Source organism: Caretta caretta, chromosome 1 (assembly GCF_965140235.1).
Source record: "Caretta caretta isolate rCarCar2 chromosome 1, rCarCar1.hap1, whole genome shotgun sequence".
Lineage (NCBI taxonomy): Eukaryota > Metazoa > Chordata > Testudines > Cheloniidae > Caretta > Caretta caretta.
Window position 1 is genome coordinate 252408916 of NC_134206.1, and position 23577 is coordinate 252432492.

A 23577-nucleotide genomic window follows, 5' to 3' on the forward strand; every position below is an offset into this window, starting at 1 on the left:
CGCTGCCCCCTACCCTGGCCCGCCAGCAGCCATGCCCCGCCGGACTCGGGCAAGGGGAGGCGGCTGTGGCCCCTGCGCTCGGGCGGGACCGGGCTGTGCTCGAGCTGCCCCCAGAAGGGCCAGTCCCTGCGGCTGACTCGGGCAGAGTCTCTGCGCGGCCTCTTGCTTCGAGGGGTTCGTGCGGGCCTAGCAGCCGCCTGGCTGGCTGGGGCTAACTCGCGGGCTGTGACAGGGCGATGCCGAGCCAAGTGTCCCTCTAAATGGCGTGGGGCCACCGGTGACTTCCCCGCCCTCCTGGGGCTGTGTCCGCTTTTAGCAACGTCCTAACCCTGTCCCCTCAGCAGGGCTGGATTTCCAATTAGGCACAGTAGGCACGTGCCTAGGAGTGCCTAAAAGTTAAAAATGGGTTAAAAGTTTCAATTTTTATGGACAACAGGAAGGTGCAGCCTTGTCTGGAATACTGTGGGCAGAACTGGTCCCACTGTCTCAAAAAAAAGATATTGTAACATTAGAGGAGCGTTCAGAGAAGGGTGATGAGAATGATTAAGCGCCTGTAAACATATTCATGAAGGTTTCAGAGTAACAGCCCGTGTTAGTCTGTATTCGCAAAAAGAAAAGGAGTACTTGTGGCACCTTAGACAGTATGCATCCAATGAAGTGAGCTGTAGCTCACGAAAGCTTATGCTCAAATAAATTGGTTAGTCTCTAAGGTGCCACAAGTACTCCTTTTCTTTTTATATTCATGAAGACAGATTGAAAGGATTGGGATTGCCTGCTTTAGGAGATGAATAAGAGGGGACATGATAAAAGCATATAAAAATGAATGGTATAGGGAGCTTCTGTTTTCCCTGCCCCATAATACAAGAAAAGGGGGACATTCAATAAAATTAAAAGGTGGCAAATTCAAAACTGAGAAAAGGAAATAGTTTCACACAATGCGTGTTTAAACGGTAGAACACATTGCCACCGGAAGTCAATGAGGCCAAGAATTTAGCAAGCTTCAGAAAGAGTTTCGCTATTTATATGGATAACAAGAATAATGGAGTTAGCATTAAACCCATGTTTCAAGGTTTAAGCTGATTGCTAGTTATTTGAGATCATGATGAGACCTAATGTGGGGTGCATTTCTGCTTATTGTAGAGTTCTTACACCTTTCTGAAGCATCTGGTGCTGGCTGCATTAGATGCTGAGTTATATATACTTGATCAGACCTGAAGTCTGGCAGTTCCTATGATGATTTTGTACAGGCAGAACTAGAGGTGGTGATGGATGATGCAAGTGCCTTGTCACCAGAAGTGTTTCTCTTCTGGGGGATGGAAGAAGAGAGGAAATACAGTTCTGTGCGCCACAATGAGCGGCTACCCTTATAGCAAAAAGAAAAGGAGTACTCGTGGCACCTTGGAGACTAACAAATTTATTTGAGCATAAGCTTTCGTGAGCTACAGCTCACTTCATGCTGTAGCTCACGAAAACTTATGCTCAAATAAATTTATTAGTCTCCAAGGTGCCACGAGTACTCCTTTTTGCGAATACAGACTAACATGGCTGCTACTCTGAAACCTACCCTTATAGCAGAGGTTTTCAAACTGTGGGGACCTCTCACCAGTGGTGCAGAGGAACATTCCGGGGGGGAGACGGGACACGGACGAGTGGTGATGCCAGGCGGCTTAGGCTTCAGCCTGGCCTGATGGGGTTCGGGGAGGGAGTGCGCCACCTCCACCCCGGCTCACCTCTTTTTGTCTGGGTTGACGAGGGTGCAACCAAAAATTTTAACTCAAAGGGGTTTGAAAACCTCTGCCTTAGAGTCTTTTTGCATAAACGGTGTATTTTAATTTCTTTATGGGGAGGGGGAACTATGTAGATACAAGTCAGAGGGAGAAATCATAGCAATTGCATTGGGTTAAGGAGAATGGCGAGAGATTGATAAATGTGGGGTGCCTTGCCCCCAAAGTGTTACTTAGAAAATTATGGTTTTAACACTGCATTTATATTTATGGACTTAATTCTCTCTCTCTCTGTGCTCCACTTCAGGAGTATGGCTACCTTTCAGCAAAAGATCTTAAATATGCTCAAGGGTTTTAGAAGAGAATGGTGCTTATTTTCAGACTCAGAAAGGACTACTGTTTGTAGTTCAGACGGCATGATGATGGCTTTACAGCTATCAATGGCTGAAGTCAATAAACAGGTTAGTGCTCTATCAATGGAAGTTGTTGGGTGATCAGTACTTATGAAAACCAGGCTGCTATGTTTAGGCATTAATAATATTTAGGAGCCTTAACTTTAGGCACACATTTTAAAATATTGGACTTTGACTTTTGTATACCTAATTTCTCAACTTCAATATTATAATAATTTTTCTGAGGTTTGCATTTTTCATATACCTTCTCAATTTCTCCTTTTTCCTTCCATGTTCCTTCTGACCACTAGGGGGTAGATTCACAAAGGAGCTTGGTTGTGGTGATGCTGAGTGTTGCCACACCTAACATTCAGGTGCCTAGAAAATCACTGGGATTCCCATAGCTTGAGTTTGGTGCCACTGTACAATGAATGTACAATGGAGATAGAGGCTACTCAGAATGGGAGTCACAAAAACCAGGATGCTAGGGGCTCATTGCCTGAGGTGCCAAACTGAGCAATGTGTGCGAAGTCTGCTTTGTAGATACTCGGGATAAATCCTTGTGTTAGGTGCCTGTGACACTGCACCACATATTCATCACAGTGATGATATATGATTATGACATAATTCACTTTATGCAAGATAAGTAATGTGAGATGTCATTGGAAAGGTTATGATTTACTGAATGATTATCCTATTTGAGTGCATGTATCATTTTTGTATCTGAAGTTAAGAAGATTGACTATACATTTGTATTACAAATGTGTTTATGCCTGGGGAACACCCACTAGGCAAAAGGCTCAGTCTAGGTGGATGGCTGTGAAAGGCCCATTCAGGTTACTGAGCCATTAGGAAAAAAACAATAGGTCTTAGAAGAAGCTTATCTCTCACCAGGGTGGGGGTAGGGGAGACTTCCTGAGGATGCTACAAACAGCTGCTGACTCATGACTGCTATGACACTACAGGGACATGTGATCAGGTCACCTGGTGCTGGACTCCATCTTGGGATATCAGTGTTTTTTCCACTGACTGGCATGGGAACCAAGCTTTGAAACAAAGGGTTCCTGCCATATGAAAAGGCTATTTAAGGCAGGAGAGGTGACATCATCACGGTTCTTCAATGACTCCCCACCCAAAGAGACTCTTGGAAACACCTGAGGAACAAAGACTGAACTGGCATAAATGCTGGACCCAGGCTAAAGGGATTTTTAGCCTGTGAATGGAACATCTGGGGATTCCAAGCTGTAAACCAGTGCAGCTTGCCTGTTAAGAATCTGCAGCCTGCTTGTATCCTCGCTTAGGGTGAGGATTTGCTATTCATATCCAATATACTACATAGATTAAGCTTAGTTTGTGTGTTTTGTTTATATGCTGGGTAATCTTCTTGCTATCCAATATAAATCACTTAAAATCTATCCTTTTTGTAATTAATAATCTTTTATGTTTTAATCCAAACCAGGTGATTTGATTTGATTAAGGTGGTCTGGGGAAAATCTCAGCTTGGTTACCACAAGTGTACCTGGCTCTCTTCACACTGAGGGAGAGGTGGACTGGGATTAAACCCATAAAGTGGTCAGATTTGACAAGGGAAGGCTGGTACTACTCTGGGGTCCTAGGTTGGGAGTTAGTCTGAATGTAACTGCAGCTGGGTGTGTCCCTACCTGTGTGACTGCTGCTGAAAGTGCAAGCTTGGAGGGCTTTGCAACTTGTCACAGCAGCACTGTGTGAGAGAGAGCCCAGGCTGGTGAGGCAGAGGGCTCAGTGGTACACCAGTTCCAGATGGCACCCCAGGAACCTGTCACAGTGCCTATACTCTATTAGCAAGAATCTGGAGTGGGGAGAAAAGAAGGAGCAGGAGGACCTCCCTCATAACTTTTAGCCCATGGTTAGGGGGCTCACCTGGGATATGGAAGACCCCCTGTTCACATCCCCCTCCTCTGTGGATTAATAATGAAAGAATCATGGGGGGGGGGAGGCAAGAAGAGGGGCTGAGAGAGAGAGAGAGGAGGAAGAAGAAACAACACATAAGCATGAGTGACTCTGTAGCCGGGTGGTTAGAGTACTCACCTAGGAGGTAGGAGACCCAGGATCCAATCCCCCTACTCTAATAACTTTTTAAAAAATTATTTATCCAAACTGAACAACTTCAACAGGGAAGACTGAGAGAGTCTCACATCAGAATATCCTGTAGCAACCCAATGGTTAGGGTACTTTACCTCGGAGGTGGCTGATCACTGTTCATAACCCCTATCACTTCAGGCGTGGGGATGGGACGGGATTTGACCTGGGATACGGGAGACCCCCTACTTGACCAGCAATTAAGTATTCTAAAAGTTATAAGGGAAGTCCTCTTCCTCCTTTCTCCCCTCCAACCGAACCCCATGCTTTGTGTGAATTCACCTATAGGGGCTTGATCTGATTGGTGAGTTCTGAATATACTTCCTGGATTGGGCCCCACAGGAGTGTTAGGTGGAAGAACATCTACCTGTCTTCCCCCAGGTCATATACTGGGTCATGCCTATACTACAAAATTACGTTGACTTAAGTTAGGTCAATCTATAGCCACTGCAGTAATTAAATAGTCTCTTTGTGCCCTCATTATGCTTCTTCTGTTGGTGGTGTGCGCCTCACCAGGAGTGCTTGCACCAATTTAAATGGGGCATTGTGGGGGCACTGACAGCTGGAGCCCTGCCGCCCAGGGGTAGCGGGATTCATGCTGTCAAAGGCAGCAACAGGCGATTTAAGCAATGTAGTGTTTACACAGACACTGTGTTGACCCTACTACATCAACCTAAGCGCTATCGCGGAGGTGGAGTTATTAAGTCGGTGTAGTGGGCAACTTAGAACGGTGGGAGCAACATGATCGTGTAGACGCTTACAGAGTTAGGTCGACGTAAGGTGTCTTGTGTCAACCTAACTCTGTAGTGTAGATCAGGCCTTACTCTGGGGCTTACGTGTCGGGATGCTAAAAGGGAGGCTGCAGTGCACATGCACCAGTTAATTGTCTTTTTGTGCCTTATGCACCGGGAGAAGACTGAGTGGTTTTTCTTGTTGTCCTCTTCTTCTGTTCCTTTTCCATCACTTCTCCTAATGAAGCCCCAGATTTGGACCTCACTGGAGAGGTCAGAACATTGCTACTGCTGTGGCCAGGACAGTACACTAAATGATGGTGTCGTAGCTTAGCCCACTGTAGGTCAGTCTGACCAGCGTGTGTCACTGATACAGCAGTCTCCTCACTGAAGGGTGTCTGTTGGCTGAGGTGAATGATCAGTCTATCCACTATTGCCTGTCTTTTTGATTATGTTTACTGCCTAGTTAAATGATATTAGTGTGGGTGATCTGGTGTGCCCTCACTCATGCTAAGGAAGTAAATTCTGTTGCATTATACTCTCACTTCAGAGATATTGTATAAGCTCAATCCCCATTAAGGAACTTGGCGAGCTGTACTTTGTCTTGTTTGGGGTTTCATCTTTTTTTTTTCTTTTTTCTTTTAAATATCTCCATGAGGGCCAAAACACAAAGTGTGATCCCATAACATGTAATTAACAGATGTTTGTATTTTATTGGTACATAACTTAATTACTTAGTGTGGTATGAAATATTTTGAACACAAATAAATACTAAAAAGCGGTGTTTTAATGACGCTCAAAGATCATGCATTGTGACAGTTTGGGGAACATGTCTGTGTCTAAATATGAATTCCTCTGTTTTATAGCATTTAATTGTAACCTTCAGAGTGGATTTAACTTCCATTTTTGTAGCAGAAAACAGGCGAAGTCTGGGAAACTGAACCATGGCCATCAACAAGTCATCAACATTGATTAGCTCTACCCCAGAGTTAGAGGCAGATCTCTTGACTTCTAATAACTCTTTGTCAGCAATCCCATACAGGGTTGCAGGAAGGAAAATCCCAGCAGAAAACAGGACCAAAGAAAAATTGTTGCTGTTTCTAAAAATGATATGCTCTTTAAGTAAGGGGAGCTATGTCATTGCCAGAACCAGAAATCTCCACAGAAAGAATGGTGGCAGGAGGGACCTGGCCCCCCTTAAGGACTTGAACCAAACCCAGAGACTCACAACAGGGGTGAAACCAGTCTAATGGGGACAGTATTCAGAAGCTTTGTTTTGCATAGCTCTAACTCTTGCAAATGTGTGTGTTTGCAAAGCCTCAAAGGAATGTGTATTTCTTGCTTTAATATCACATGGTCCCCAGAAAGTTAAACTATAATCCAGAGTGTCTATGGGGGTAAACTGAGAGAATGCATAAACTACTGGGTTGGTTTGGGAAACTCAGAATGGGCCTGAAGGAAGAGAGAAGTTGGGATTTTGCAGTCTTCCTGCCAACGAGGGGTGTTGGGCAGTGAATCTGCATCTCAGTGGTATGCCTGAGAGGCCCAAGTTAAACACCGATCTTGGCTGCTGCTCAGACAAGGTTATCTTGAAACTCTGGGGGATCCAAAGGTTGGATCCCATACAGCAGAATGGTGACCATCTACCAGAAGGACTTTGCCAGGGACAGGGCTATAACATGCATCTCTTTCCATCTTTAAACAACTTTTACAATAATAGCAGTTGCCTTGCTAACTAATTAGCCCTAGAAAGAACCTGCAGTACCTGTGAAGTCTCTTTATAAAAATAAACCCTCTAAAACCTGAAAAATTAAGATTTAATCCTAGAATGAGCACAGCCTCTAATAAAAGTCCAAAGAGAGTATGTGTGATATAATATACTAGTAAAAAGTGCAACTGAAGTGCTTTTAAAATGTGTAACCCTTGTATTTCACAAGCATAAAACAAGGAAAGCAATCTTCCTGATGTCTATCGCAGAATGAAGGCACTGAACTTTTTGAACTTCCTTCAGATATTAGCCAGCTGGCATGTGCTCCTAGCAAAACATTTTCTCATTTTTAAAAAGCACAGCCTCTCTCAATCAGTTCTATGAATAATAGAATATACTGTCATGGTGGGCACCTGATCATGGAAATGGATATCTGAAGTGCATTTTTATTTGGATTTAAAATGTTTTTACAACACCAATATAAACACTGTTAATCTCTGCAAGTTCTTGATCTTGTGAGAAGGTTTTGGCTGAGTTATACTGAAGTCTTATTTTAACTAGTTACATTTGAAGGCATTTATTTCAAAACAAAGAGAGAAAACACTTTGTCTACTGCTGTTTTAATTGGGTAAAGGTTTCACAGTGACTAGCCTTATGAAGGGGTTTACATAGAAAATTTGAAATAGGAATATTAGAAAATACATGTATAATCTTTCATATAAGATGCCTTATTTACTAATCTGCAGAACAATGTTCATGTCAGTAGTACTCAAGTGTCCTAATCAATACAGTATGTTAAAAACAAGGAAAATTAACTTCTATTATTAGTAGGTCAGAGGTTTAAAGCCAATCCTGGCTGGTAGCAATTGATAATGTTAATATATGACTGCCATTTAAAGGTTTAGTAGCCTGTGTAAAATGAGTAAGATATTCTTCAAAGAAGGTGATCCAGTAGGAACCATACTGTGGGCTTGTCTAAACTACAAAATTAAGTTGACTTTATCTAATTTGACCTCGAGCCCCCAGAATTATTGAAGTCAACTGTGCGTGGCCACACCATGCTCATTGTCTCGATGGAGTGCATCCTCACTAGCAGCGCCTGTATCGATGCACAAAGCCATGCATTGTGGGTATCTATCCCAAAGTACGACTTGCTGTGGTATATTTTGGGAAGTTTGTGCAATGCCTCCTGGAACCAAAACACTGTCGCAGGAGAGAATGGGAACATTGCGTCGGCATCCCATGATGCACTGCGCTCCTATCAACAGCAAACAACCCAGTGGTTTTTGCACCTTAAAACTGCCACGTGTACATCATAACCCCAGAAGCATGGAGCCTACTCAGTTGTGCACTCTTGCTATGAGCATCTCAAACACCTTGCGCCTTCTCCTGCAGTATTTCCAGAGCTGAAGTAGGGTCCGCTGCATGGAACATAGTGATATCCTGCAAGTAGCCCATCTGCAAGCCATTGAAAAAACAATTCACAGTTGCTGTTGGCAGTCACAGAACAGCTGCACTCGGAGCGCCGTTTCTGGTCCCGCAAAACAAGCACTGACCGCTGGGACCACATCATTTTGCAGATATGGGATGACGAGCAGTGGTTGCAGAACTTTCAAATGCAGAAGGCCACCTTCCAGGAACTTTGTGCAGAGCTTTCCCCTGCCCTGCAGTTCAGCAACACAAAAATAAGAGCTGCTCTGACAGTGGAGAAGTGAGTGGCGATCGCTATTTGGAAGCTTGCAACGCCAGACAGATACAGGTCAGTGGGGAATCAATTTGGAGTAGATAAATCAACTATGGGAGCTGCTGGGCACCAAGTGTGCAGGGCCATTAATTGACTTCTGCTATGAAGGGTAGTGAGTCTAGGAAATGTGCAGGACATAAGGGATGGTTTTGCCACGAGGGGATTCCCTAATTGCGGTGGTGCGATAGATGGCATGCATATCCCCAGCTTGGCACCAGACCACCTTGCCAAAGAGTACATAAACCAAAAGGGATACTTTTTCAATGGTGTTGCAAGTGCTGGTGGATCACGAGGCATTTCATCAACATAGGATGGTTGGGAAAGGTGCATGACACATGTATCTTTAGTAACTCGGGTCTGTTCAAAAAGCTGCAATCTTGGACTTTCTTTCAAGACCACAAAATTAACATTGACGACGTTGAGATGCCTATAGTTATCCTGGGGGACCCAGCCTACTCCTTCCTCCCATGGCTCACAAAGCCATACACCAGCCCTCTGGACAGCAGTAAGGAACGGTTCAACTATAGGCTTGGCAAGTGCAGAATGGTGGTTGAATGTGCCTTTGGTCATTTGAAAGGGCACTGGAGAAATCTACTAACAAGGTTGAACCTTAGTGAGGAGAACATACCCATGGTTATAGGATATTATGTTGTGTGCTCTATAATATCTGTGGGGGAGGGGGGAAATTTTCCACAGGGTTGGGCAGTTGAGACAGTTTGCATGGCAGCCATTTTTGAGTAGTCAGACATCAGGGCAATAAGTGCACAGCAAGGGGAACTGCATATCTGCGAGGCTTTGAAAAGCTGTTTCAATAATGAGTCTCAGTAATGTGAGCTGCTTGTGTGCATTGTGCTTTCCCAAACCTTCACCTGGCTTGTATTACTGTCCCTGTAAAGCCAACCAGCTGCCCAAGCCCACTGCTTCTATTCAATAAAGAACATTTATTTCTCGAATCCATTTACTTTATTTAACAAACATGAGTGAAGAGGGAGAACAGAAAAAAAGCTAACCTTGGGGGAAAAGGGGCTGTACATTTGGAACAGGAGAAATATTTTCCGCTGTGTAACATAACACTGCATTCCAGACCATCAAATATCTGTGACCAGGCACCTTCAGTTCCTTGTACCTTCCCATCCCTGAGTTAAGTGAAAGGGATAATAGACTTTTTGCCCACGTCTCATGGAACACTTGGGAGAGGGTGATTTCTGCACTAGGCACTGCTGTCTGCCTGTCCACCAGGGTCTGCAGAGGGACTCTACCCTCCTGCTTCTGTTCCTGCAGATGCCTTAACATGTCTGCTTGGTCCTACATAATCCGAAGCATCTCATCCTGCGCCGCATGCTCTCGCTCACTGGAAGCTTTCCTACTCTCCATGTCTAACTTTTCGGACAGTGAAATCTTCCACCCTCTTAATTCTGTCAGCTGTCCTGGAAGCATTCACTATCTCGGTGAACGTGTCATCCTGTGTTTTTTCTCCTCCTTCTAATTACTGAACATCTGGTGCTGACATGCTGAAGGACACATTTCCAGCTGTCAGTCAGGGGAAAAAATAAAGGAGCCATTGCACATGAATAAAATGTTTCCCTAGCAAGGCCGTTTTTAAAAAAAACAAAAGAAAAAAAACCCCACCCATATTATACTAGGTGCAAGTCATAACATAATCAGAATCTGTAACCGTTCACTGTGTGCCACCCCTGGGTCATGGGTGACTGCACTATCAATGAAGTTTATCAATCATGTTGGGAGTACAGGTAGCTAGTTGAACAATAGTCCTTCCCCATAGCACCACAGATTGGGTGGAGGGGAACAATTTCACTCCTAAATTGCAGAATCTCTCATGGGGCTTCAGTCCTCTATCAGCCACTTTAAACTACTTGTCGACCCATGCCGAGCACAGTAAAGGCACATTAGTGGCCGTGTGATTTGGTGATCTGGAAGGGGGGGGGGGTTCTACATGCCCTTTTTTCCCCATGTAAAAGCACTTTTAATGAGAACTTACCCTCAGGAGACTGATATCATATAGGGTTGCCTAGGGGAAACAGGGAAACAGAGGTGGAAAGGAAGGAGATGTGGCAAGTGTCTGGGTATAGACCCGGTCCTTATGCTGTATACCGCAATGATGCCAGCAGAATTAATTCAGGAGTTGCATGGGAAAGTGGCCTACCGTGGTGAAAGAAATAAGACTGCCCTGTCAAGAAACCTTCTGCAAAGGATTGCAGAGTACCTCCATGAAAGTTTCCTAGAGATATCCACATAGGATTCCTGGGCTATCCCAGTCCACATAAATAGTCTTTTCTGGGGGCTACCCTTGACTTAATTGGAGCGGCCTCTTATAAGCAGAGAATCTCAACATCTTGCTTGTTTTTCAGTGGTATTGCATGTTTACTGTGAATGTGTGTGCCCACTAAAGTTTAACTGGACTTTCATTGTAATTGTATATTCACCAGAGGTGCCTTCCCGGGCATCCTGGTTGGCCTGTGACCCACAGGGCTCCAGGGGAAAAATATTTCCTGGCTCTCAGGGAAAATGGATCCACTGCTCACCTGTCTCCCATTCTTCTCCTCCTCCTCCTCTTTCTCATCCACCATATCCTCCTCCTTGTTATCCCTAGACTCTTACACCTGTGATGTGTCCACGTTGCTTGTGGGGGTGCTGGTTGGGTCACCCTCAAGATTTGCATGCAGCTTGTTGTAGAACCAGCGTGTTTGTGGGGTTCAGCACCAGACCGACTGTTCACCTCCCTTGCCTTCTGATGTGTTTGAAGTTTTTTATTTTCACACGGCACTGCTGTGTCCCCCTCGTGTAGCCCTTCTCCCCCATTCCATGAGTGATCTTTGCATAGATGTCAGTGTTTCTTCTGCTGGATCAGAGCTCTGGCTGCACAGACTCTTCTCCCCACACAGCAATGAGATCCAGCACCTCCTATGCAGACCAAGCTGAAGCGCGTTTGGGGTGTGTAGTCTCCATGATCAGTTGTGCTCAAGCTGGCATGCTCCCAATGCTGATCAAACAGGAAATGGGAAATCAAAAGTTCCCAGGGCTTTATCCGGGGAGGGGCTGTTTCCTGTGTTCCTGGTTGCAGTGCGGCAGAGTTGAGGATGATCTCCAGAGCGGTCACAGATGAGCATTGTGGGACATAACCTGGAGGCCAATTAGGTTGAATTACACAACACTGCATCTGCACTACCTCGCAGTCAGCCCATGAAAATTGAACTAAGCGCTATGCCTCTCACAGAGGTGAGTTAGAGAAGTTGACATCAGAGGGGACTTAGGTCGACATAAAGGACCCAGTAGTGTAGATACATGCATTAACAGGTCAACTTAAGGCAGCTTCCTTCAACCTAACTCTAGTATAGACCAGGCTGGAATCTACTAATAGGAACAAACAACTGAGAACAAAGAAACTTGCTGCTGGTGACCATAATTTACTCCCAGAATTTACTGATAGAGCATTCTCCTTGAGTACTCTCTGCATTGGAACTTACTCCCCCAGTACTTTGGCCTGAAAGAGATTGAACCTTCAGTAGGAAATTGCAATTCGTTCTTCCACCCAGCATAACTTCCTCATCATTGGCTAAGTAAAGCAAGGCTGTACACTGTTTCTCTATATGTGACATGATAGCTTTGGCATCATGTTTGGTTCTAGGCATCAGACCCCTATTGATTTTGGGTGAAAATCAGAAATGCCTGATTTAGAGCAAAGTCAAGCCCACAGGCTGCCAGGTGCTGGGGCCCTGGGCAGAGTGGAGCAAGCCCCCACCCCTGACAGGAGTGCCACGTGGGTGGAGTGGGGCAAGCCCCCATGCCCTGGCAGGAGCACTGGGAGGGCGGAGTGGGGGCACACATTTTTACAGGACCCCTGTTTTTCCGGGAGCTCCGGCCAGAGCATCTATCACCCCCTCCATCCCCCTCCCCCCCCGAAGCATTCCCTTGTGCTTACCCCACTGCTGTACCAGCGGTTCCCCGATATATGTCCTTTCGGTATCTGTTGCCCTTTTCAAGAACACAACCCCACAACACTTATACTGGGGACCCGCTATATCTAACCTGAATCTCCCTTAGGACAAGAAGTAATCCTCTTAATCTGTCACATCTTCAGTGGACATAGAGCACAATTGATCACCATCATTATTACAGCCCTTAACGTATTTGAAGACTTATCAGGCCCCTCAGTCATCTTTTCTCAAGACTAAAACATCCCTATTTTTTAAAACTTTTTTCCTCTCTTGGGCAGTAACTGCCTCTTCCTGCAGTGTGGCCCACTCTCCTGGGCCAGATTAGTCCTCAGGGCTTTCTCCTCCTGGGGTAATCCAAAGGTAAAGGGGAATTAACAAAATTTGGAGCCCATATGAGAAGGAGTGGGGAATGCTTCCCTCTTGGATTGTAGCAAGTCCTCCCTTCCTTCATGGAGAGACCTTATGGGCAGTTCTCATGGGGAGAGATTCTGCCTTTCCCTTAGCTCACTGCTGGAGTTGCGGGGCTGCTCTCCTCCCTGGTCTGCCATCAAATGAGCTGCTCCCCTGCCTTTTAACTCCTTCAGCTGAAGCATTTCCTACAGGTTTGGTGGGGTGTGGCTAGCTGAGCCCAGAGCACTCTCCTAACCACTGGTTGCCCGTTTACGGTTTGTATACCCTGTCACAGGTGGTTTTAACTTTTCATTTTATTGCTTTTGTTGGTTGTTTGGGTATGTGGGTATAGTAGCCCTAGCAGCTTCACAATGAAGACTTGGAGTATTAACTACATTACAAACTATTTTTATTTTTCTGTCTTTTTGGACATCCATGCTCCTTCTCACACATGGTACTTTGTTTCAAGTATTCTGTTAATGCATATTTTAAAGGTAGGAGTTTCCTCCAAAAATTGTCAGTGAAGATTCCTACTTCTGTGATGCATATGGCCTCCTAGCTTCAAACTTATACTACAAGCACTTAAGCACATGCAGAAAGTTCTGCATGTGAATACTCTCGTTTGAAGTCAATGAGACTACTCTCATAAACAGGGGTGGATTATCCAGTGGGCCAATGGGGCCCATGCCTGGGGGGCCCTGGAAAAATTGGTACCCCACCCCCAACAGGAACCTGCCGTGGGGCAGCGGAAGCCCCGCTCCCTAGCAGGAGCCCGTGGCGGGGCGGGAGAAGCCCCAGAGCTGGGACTTCTGCTGTGGCCCCGGGACTGAAGAAGTTCTCGCTCCCTGCTGCAGCCTCAGGACTGGGAGAGTTCTCACTCTCCACTGTGGCCCTAGGGCCATGGCAGGGGAGCAGAGCTTCTTTAGTTTTGGGGCTGCAGTGGGGGTGGGCAGAAAGAAGCAAACAGATTGTGGGGGCTGGAGTGGGTGGTCGGGAATGTGGGTGGGAAGGGGTAGAATGGGGTGGGGCCACAGGCAGAATGGGGTGGGACCGCAGGCATAAAGGGGTGTGGAGGGGCCCCCCACTTGCTCTGGTCCATGGCCCCAGGAAACCTTAATCCACCTCTGCTCATAAATACAGTTTTGCATGTGCATAGGTCTTTAAAGATCGATTGATTTTATTTATTTATTTTATTTATTTTTTAAACCCAGAAGGCACCATTGTGATCATCTTAAGAATTAGAGACCAATAGGTTGCATATTCTAAGACTGTTGAACTGCATGGTCAATACACTTCGAGAACTCTAGTTACAAGTAACATATTTTCTTTAGGTTTAATATAAATGAACCAGCATTAAAATACTTCAGTGTACAGAGTGTATTAAAAGATATATTAATGTTGTTTTATTAAAGTTTTCAATATCTACACTACCAGCAAAGCATAATGCTTTTCTTTTACTTTTCCCTTTTTATATTAGCTTCATGGAGATTTCACAGTATCTCTTAGTGATGTGGTGGAAACCTGGAAATACTTGCTACATGATAAACTGGGATTGACATATGAGAATATGGAAGCACCTGAAAACTATGATGATATCAAAAAAGCTTATGATACCTTCTTAAAGAGGAGTAATATGTTAGATCTAATTGATATTTGCCAGAAGTGTCATACATTAACATCTGAATCTGAAATTGAAGAGATGTCCCCTGTAAGTATGTCTTTGTATGTCTGAAATTGTGTACCAATATGGTTAACTCAAGTTCAGAAATGCAATAATATTAAGATCTGTTCAGAAGCCATGAATTGTTCATATCTGTTGCTTAGTTTTTCTGTGGGGAAGAAAGTTTAATTTTATAATTGCTCAGTTGTTTTTAAAGAGTAAACTTTTGTGATTTAAACATTTCTCCGTATTCTCCTGTCTTGTGGAAACAGTCCTTCTAAGAGTCAAGTAGTCTTTTGGGGGCAGAAAACTCACCTGACTGAAATGTAATAGGTGAGTGGCGACACCACCAATTTGGTTGACTTAATGAACCCCTCTCTACAAACATGCACATCATATACCATTTGAAAGCTTATTATGTCTACTTTTAGATGAGATATGATGTGGAGTTGTTAAGTGGTGCTGTTTTCATAGAAACAGGATAAACAATGACACCATAAACACATTAAAAAGACCACTTTTAAATATTTGCATTTGTTCCAGTTAATTTAATGACTCTAAATATTTCAAGACATAAAATTGGATTTCTTTGTGACCTCAAAGCATCACAACAACAATCTAAAGGGTATTACAAAATCTAGTAATTGATACAGATATCATTTAAATGTAATAGCAGTGGTGACTTTTCTAGACAACATTATTATCATCTTGTTCACCATTATCTCTCTTGAGTGTGTGGGTGTGACCCTAAGAGCTCCTCAATGCCCATTGCCAAAGGGTTCAATGTCACATAATAGCTACTCCTGTCAAGCCTGACAAACTCAATACACTGAACACATTTTTGTCATGATATTTATCTATAAAGAATGTTGTGTAAGATATCAAGTGAAAGCTGGTGACATATTAGTCATTAATATCGTTATGAAGTGTATGTATTAATACAGTATAAGGAACTATAGACACTTTTACTGTTATGCTTTAAAGTCTGCAACCAAACAAAGGGAGAAACGGGTTTTCTCCCATAAAAGAGGGAGGATAGTTATCTTCCTATTGCCAATGAAAATTGAGCATGGTGATGCAAGAGACAATAGGCAGTTCATGTGCGTCTACGATACGCGGGAGGAACAAATTAACATGAGGATGTGAAATCAGTATAGGAAGACACTGGCATCTGAACTCCAGGAGTTCATCCTGACTCTGGTGACGCAGACAATAAACTTTGAGGATATGAAGAGAAGCAAAAAGACATTTTGGTTATCCATCACTCAGGGAACAGAGAGGTCAATGCTCTTTGTATTCATGAACAGTGGCTCCCCAGTCATGTGGGTTGCGTGATGCTAAGAAGTGGCTGTAGATGAGAAAACTGCATTAGACAAGTATTGTAGCTTGTTGAGTTTTGTCCATGAGAAAGCGTGATTATACTTTTTTATTTGTAACCATATTCTGTTTCTATGATCTCTGATTCGTATCCCCTACTCCGTTCTTTATTAATAAACTTATTTTTGTTTTATTATAAATTCATCTTAGTGCTGTTGTATTAAAGTGAGGTGTTCATTCGCAGCTGAAACAACAGGCTGATGTGTATTCTGTTTCTTTGTAGACAGTGGATTTGTGACTGTACAGTAACAGGGCTGGATACTACAGAGGAACGCTCTTTTAGAGGGTTCAGGAACTGCAAGGCAGTGTTCAGGAAGTGTTACCTGCAAGGCAAATAAGGGCTGACAAGAGTCCTAAGGAGTTTGGCTGGTAACAGACTGGGGTGACAGGGAGTTGTCACACAGTTTAGTACCAACAAATTCCTTTTATGCTGTGGCAGAGGAGTAACAGGGTGACTTGCAGTTGTGGGCACACCAAGAAAGCCTCTCAGTGGGTTACTACAGTCTTCGCTGCCTTGGCATGTACACTTCTATGCAGGGAATATTGTTCTGCCTACAGACGCAGTTGATCGTGCAACAACCCCTACTGGTAGAGACACAATAAGGTCTTGAAGACTCTCTGATGCCTTTGCACTCTTGAAGAATACAGAAAGTTGTTCATTCTCCACATTTTCCTAAAAATGTTGCAGTGGTGATGCAATATTTGGTTTACCTGTGTGCTAAGACATCCAAATCTTTGTTTGCCAAGATGCTCTTTTGACATGCTCTTCAAAACTGTCCTCACATGATGAGTTTGGCCTGTGGTTTGTCCTTTTTGATGGCTAGATTGAGGCATAAGTAAATCAGGTGTCTGGGGGGTGGGGTGTCTCTTTTTTTTATTATTTATTTATCCCTCCCCCCCAGGGTCTGGTTATACAGCCCTGCTAGCAACTTCTTGCTGCAGAAGTTGTGCTGTGTCTATCACTCTTCTAATTTGGCAAGATCTCTGAAGCAGTAAGCTCTTTGTTTTGACAACATTAAACACAGATTTCCCCCCCGCCCATACCAAATAGGGATGACAGAGTCACACCCTGTTAATGTGTGTACAGCAGGAAGTATGTTGCAGAAGTCAGGAGTGAGTGCATTACAGATTGCACATGCAGGTATGAAGTTACTCCTATCAGTTGTGCTGGTAATGATGCCTGTTTCAATCAACATTTTTATCTGTCTATGTGTTACATTTTTGGAAGGTAATGAACAGCAAGGACTATAACATCTGTACCAGGTGACCTAATTCTATGGTTCCTTTTGGCATTAGAGACCCAGATATAGCACATAGTATGCAGAAGCATTTTTGCATCTGCTTCCTCTTGAGTACTGTGTGAGTCTTGAGCTTCTTCAGCACATCTACCGTTGATGGACTTTGTTACTTCACCATTGGAGAAGCCTGCAGTAAGATGGAGTGTTTGTTGGGTATGCTCCTACACTTTCAGGTGCATTTTGAGCCATGCATTCACAGAGGAATTTTGAGTGACTGCTTGTTGGATGCCACATTTAGAATTTTTTTTCTATGGAGGCACAGGGCATCCACCAATCACCTGGTATTTCTTGCCATTCTACCTTAGATGCCATCCAGCACTATCTTTCTGCAGTTTTCAAGGAATTATTGTTGTCACATCTGTCAAGGACTTGCTTTCTGAATTAGATTTGTTAAATCTTTTTAGGACCTGCCTCAAGTGTTCAGCAGCCAGTTCACAGTATGTGGACACAAATTCCACAGACATTGTTTGTATTACAGCCATGGCATCTCTGATGTACACTGTGGTTTTTGTTGCATGCTCTTAGCTCATGGATTCTTTCAGCTTGAGCTTCCAGCTTGATGCACTAACTTAGCTTTTTGTTCTTCTCATTATTCCATCACATGAAAGAGGAACATAGTCACAGAATAGAACCTGTGCCTAAGAACAAATGCCATTGAAACATCATTTCTGCATCCTTACTAAGGACAGGGCTCTGTGGAAAACAATGTATGGACTTATAGCTGCTGTGATTGTTCCTCCCTTGCCAGACTTAAACTTGGTCTTAGAGGCCACGTCAGCAAATGTTGTTGATGCCCGATTTCTTAACTTGACAAAAGAAGCTATGTGTTCCATCAGAATTGGGTGCATCTCTCCCAAATCTCTCTACTTGTTCTTCACCAACACCTGCTATTTTCAGTAGAAAGTTGAGCACCTGATGTTACCTGCAGTCCAGTAGATATGATGATGATCACCTCTGGATGTGATTCAAGGTCAAATGGGTTTGTCATATTGTTGATGAAATGGTTGGTAAGAGCTGTAACATGCTCTTTATGCCTCTTCAGTGCAGAGTCAAGGACTTGTTTGTGGACTTTGTTTTCACTACTTTTTGTTAGGTTAGTTCTTTCTCTCATAGCTTTTGCATATTCGTAATATGAAGCCATGTATTTTTCATCTCTAATACTAATATTGACCTTTGTGTAAATGTCACTGAATTAAAAAGCTAGTTTCTAGAATATTTCAAAAAGTTTAGTACTGCATGCATAGGCAGTTACAATGTAGCATCTATTCTGATAAGTTTTAATTTGTATGTACAAAAGCTTACAAATGGAGAAGAATTACATTAGGAATTCATGTACATTTATATCTATCCACTATGTAGTACAAATGGTGGCCATGCAATCTTCTGCTACTGGTGCGCAGTCTTCTCTGAGACTGATCTGGTCAGCAAATTTCAACTGAAAATATAGAAAACTTATCACTTGTGAGATACCTTGGCAATTAAGAATGTGTGGTGGTAAATATGCAATATTGATATCTGCCATTTTTGCCACCTGCTTCATCATATCTGAAAAAGTATTTACCCATGCAAAACCAATATACATCTTTGAATACATTCTTGTTTGATGGTTAAGGTGTTATCTAACACCCATTTAGGTGTTAATTTCAACTTAAACAGAAAAAACTGTGGTCATATTTCAGTATTTCTGGAACTGGGCAAAAAATTATTCTAATTTTGGGTATGATTATTTCACCTCGCCTATAGTCTTATGGCACCACTTGACTGCTCCACATAATAGCTCATCTAAACATACATAAAATAAGCTTTCTAATGATCTATCAATGTGGATATGAGGGTACATTAAACTCCAAAAACATGACCTGTTTTGGAGAATTGCTGTGTGCCTATAACAATTTACAGTACTTCTGAACATGGAGAATCAATAGACTGATAGTGATTGAAATACACTTCAAAGATTCTGTGGAGGGAAACCATTGAAATGAATATCTAATAAGAACACTTTAGTGCTTCTCAGTTAAGATTACTCTCAAGTAATCCTAGTCCCTACCAGGCTCCATGGCTATAAAATGGGTTAATTTGAGAACTACTCTCTCAGATCAATTTCTATGTAGTAATCAATTTAGATATGTTGGTGAAAGGTGGTTTTGGTTAACTACAGTTACTTTATTTGATCCAAACCCTAAAATTAATAAAGCATGAGAAGATAAAAGTAAAAAGCTACTAGTAATAAGGAACTGAACAGATGGTTGATTTGAGACCGTCTCATCCATCTTTAGGGTTCAGTTTGAGTGAGATAAGTGATGGTAAGTCATTCATGTTCTATTTTTGCTGTCATATCTGTCAACTATAGACATGTCACCAAATTTTTTTTCCTCCTAAATTTTAGTTTTTTTGACTTGACCTCCAAAGTACAATGAGCACTCAAATGAGTTTCAGTGAGTGAGCCCCAATTTTGGCTGCAGCACTTGGGTTTCTATAAACCGTGTCTAATTGAAAAGGAATTTGACATAAAAGATCTAAATATCATAGGCAAAATGCTTCACTATAGGATGAAAAATGGCATATGCAATTTTAGATCTATGTCAAGATTCTTAAAGTGTAGCCAAATAGAAAGGAGCAGAGGATGATTTTGTCTCTCTGGTCTAGATTCTGGGAAAGTTTTTCCTGTTTGAGGGCAATAGCTGCCCATCTTGCCCCTGCCTCCACATTTCCTCCTAGTATCCTTAGGCATGGATTTGACTCTGCCTCCAGTGTCCTAGGTTGTTTTTTAGCTGTCTTTTCTTCCTCCTATGTGCAGCTTCCTTTTTTTTTGGTTAACCATTTCCAGTAGTCCCACATTCTCTGTTTTGGAGGCATCAGCTGAAATGGTGACAAACATACCTTTCAACACAAGGCTGAGTATGCTGCTGCCCAGCATCGTCCTATAGAAACTCTTCCCATAAACTGATTTTTCAGGCTTGCATCTCAGTTACTTGCTTATACAGGTTCCTCTTTGGAAGTTTTGTGTTTTCAAGAGTAGAGAGACCTTTGCAGGCTGCTTCCTCTTTCAAGGATTGGAGGAGACCATTGTTGGGATAAGGCTATTTACAGTACTGAAATAATTACTAATTTTTTCAATTTTCAATCATCTTCATATTTAATCCTACTCTGTGTATTTTACTGAAGGTTCAACTGTTAAGTTTTATCTCTGGCTTATCAGAAGAGAATGGCTCTTGTCTTTCCATACCCTCAACACCAATCAGACACAGCCAGGATAATGTGAAGGTAAAACTTTTCATCTTCATTACAACTTCTAAAAAATATTCACTCTGTATGCAAAAGTGAATAGGTGAAATGCAACACATCGTGTTCTTCCTCAATTATTGCTAGTCTAAACTGTCAGAGTAGAAAATACTTAATGACCTCCAGTATCGCACCTGAGCTTGTTGGTAGTTCATGCCTCTGCTTATAGGGTTAGAAAACATGCTATATGCTGCTCTCTGTACCCTTGAAGAATGAGACAAGTCTTTTCTGCAAGCCTGAAGAGCAGGACCAGGCTTCTGTAGGAGCCCTTAGTTAGGGGGTGTAAGGTTAGGTCCCCATTAAAGTGGAAGAAAAAGTTAACTTTCCTTATGCATAGGCAAGGCAGCAGTTGTGGGCCATAATTTCTCTTTTTTTCTCCTCCTTTTATACTCAGATGTTGCCTTGAATAATAGTCTAGTGACTTGCTCACAGATGAACAGTGAGGTAATGGCTCCACTATGATTTGCACCTCAGATTTTATTTAACTTCCACTCTTTTACCCTACTTACACATTAGAGAAACTCTCTCACCAACAGTATTGATGGCAGCTCCAGCAAATGAAAGGGGGGCATAAGTTGGCGTTTGCTTGTCCTCAGTCAAACCATCATGGGCTTCCTGGAAATGCTGGGTACCCATGCCTTCCCATCCCTTTTCTTCTCCCCCACTACAGGGAGACTGACCAGCTAGTAGGAGTCTCTTGCCCTCTCCAATATTCATACGCTCACCATAAGAGGGAGCTCCAGCATGGCATTTGGGGACAAGTCAGAACATGTTTGCTTCCTTCCCCAGAACTTCCTTCTCAGCTACCTGACATCAGACTTGTTGAATTTTTGAAATTTGAACTCTCGTTTTCTCCTTACTCTGCCCCGCTGCTACTAGCACAAGTCTTCCTTGGTCTACTTGACAAATACATTTCTCACCCTTCTTTCTTTTTCCTCTTCTAAACTTCAGTCTTCCTCTACTTTTTTCCTCTTGTTCTTAGTGTCTCCTCCCTTTCTCACAATTCTTCTTCCTACACCTCCATCCCAGGTGCTCCATTAAAAAAACACTCAGATATGCATAACTTCCTAAGTAACCATATGATCTTGTTTACTTTCTTCACCAATCTATTTTCTTTTCCTTTTAGTGTGTCTGTTCGTGCTTAGACTGTACATTCTTCAGGTCAGGGACTGTCTTCTTATGTTTGCATGGGGCCTAGCACACTAGAGTGCAGCTGTAATATAAATAAGTTTTTTGTGGGGGTCATAGTTTATCACTTCAAGTTCTAGTACCTTGTTGAAAAGTGAATGCACTAGAAATGAAATCATGAACCATTGGCAAAACTTCCATTGACATCAGTGGGGCCATAGGTTATGTAAAGTGCCTTTGTTGTAAGGATGTTTATGGAAGAAGACCTAGATAATGTCAGATACAAATTGATGCTTATCAAAGAGTTGAAGAGAAAGAGAAATGAGAATGCTCTAAATCTCATGTGGATTATGTAGCATCATGTACAAAAACTTTCAACACATTAAAATTCCACGTTTGGTCCATACTGGCTTACATTCATCATTTCCCAGTCTCCATATGTATAGAAGTCAGTGTCTTGTAATTCAGCATGACTGATATTCTTACTCTTTCAGAACAATGATTTCTGCGTATACCTAATTCATTTTTAAATAGGTTTTTTTATTTTAATGTTTTTGAGACAAGCTAACTTGACACTTTCTTATGCAGTTGCTATTGATCGTGAAGAAGTTTGTTTGTGCATATTTAAGCCTGTTGGTGAATTCTAAGAATGATCTGGCCGTGGCTCATGTTTTAAATATTCCTGATAGAGGACTTGGAAGAGAAGCCTTCACTGACCTAAAGCATGCTGCACAGAAGAGACAAATGTCCATTTTCCTGGTATGTGTCAAATCAGCATTAATCTTTCAAGAATACATATTTGGAGTAGATCAGAAGTAATGAAACAATTATAAAAATGTGAGTGCTGCGTCTTTAAACTCAGATGTAAGGCTGAGAACAAATTGGATTCAGGCTAACCTATCCAGTCAGGACAAATAACCTGGAAAAGCACATCTCTTAGACTAGAGCAAAGAGCTTGCAGAGTAGGGTAGATGCCTACTTGGACATCAGTTGCAAAGGTGAGCAAGGAAACAATTTGTGTGCATGTACACGCAAGTTGTAAAAAAGGATATGGGAGCAACAGAAATCAAAACTGTCTATCCAAAGTAATGACTAGAATCTTGAAGTAGTATGGTATGCATACTGATCTGGATTAACTTCTGCCCAGTTTAGTTCTCAGTATGTTATGCATGCATTTTTCTTTTGCTTTAACTAAATTTTTCTTTGTTTTTAATACATTTTTGTTTTACTACAAGCTTTGTGATTTAGGCTCTCTGGGAATTTCATGCAGACCATATCAGAGCAGTGAAAATTCCCTCCAAGAATAGTGAGTGCAAGAAGAGTTTTGGAGCATATTCTGCTTACAATAAGTGTCAAAAGGGCACAGATATAGAGGTTCTTTCTCATAAGGTGTAGCACTGTCAGGAATACTGTTTTAATTACATATAGTTGATAAGTAGATGAGAACTTTGTTCAAAGGTCTCCAACCTTTAAAGCACCCAGTTGTGTGCTTTTTTTTTTTTAAACAAATACAAACTAATTTTGAATCTGATGTTACGAGTCATTTTGAATGGAGCTAGAAATAGATTTAGTATATCATGTTCTTTAAATACTTGTCATTGTGGACCCCACTGTAAATGGGCATGCACCTCATGCATGCAAGATCAGATTCTTTTGAATAGCAGTGTCTGTTGGGGCCATACATGCACCCTGTGTCTTCTCATGCTTCTTCACAAGGGCTTATGCAGCAGCTGTGATCCTACCTCACTTCCCTCTTTCTGCTTATGGCAGCAAGATGGAACCTAGTGAGTGTGTGACTCTTTTTAGATACTTTTAAAAAATGTTTGTTTTAATTAAATTTATGAAGAAATTTTTCATCTTTACACTCCCTTCATTTGGATGTGCCTTGTCCCTGCAAAAAAAAAAGGGGGGGGGGGGAAGTTCCTGGAGACCATGCCTGCGCAGTCGGACAAGGTGCTGGGTGTCAGCTGCTATGCCTCATAGTGGACTCCATACTGTCAAGGTTTAAACCTTGCCCATCCTGTGGGAGGCTGATCCCTTTCAAGCATGGACAATCAACGCCTCTTTGC

General features: G+C 42.6%; 1 protein-coding gene across 6 annotated transcripts in view; it reads left to right on the top strand.

Annotated features, from left to right (window-relative positions):
* PARPBP (PARP1 binding protein) overlaps positions 1 to 23577 on the top strand; it is a 92226-nt gene that overhangs the window by 247 nt on the left and 68402 nt on the right. For 4 of the 6 annotated variants that reach the window (XM_048831338.2, XM_048831353.2, XM_075123135.1 and 1 more), the window contains exons 2-5: positions 2032 to 2185; positions 14241 to 14471; positions 20264 to 20362; positions 22097 to 22267. In XM_048831338.2, coding sequence (XP_048687295.2) covers positions 2036 to 2185; positions 14241 to 14471; positions 20264 to 20362; positions 22097 to 22267 — 651 coding nt within the window. In that variant the 5' untranslated portion in view covers positions 2032 to 2035. The remainder of the gene's footprint in view (positions 1 to 2031; positions 2186 to 14240; positions 14472 to 20263; positions 20363 to 22096; positions 22268 to 23577) is intronic. The other 2 variants (XM_075123143.1, XM_048831345.2) reach the window with 2 other exon arrangements.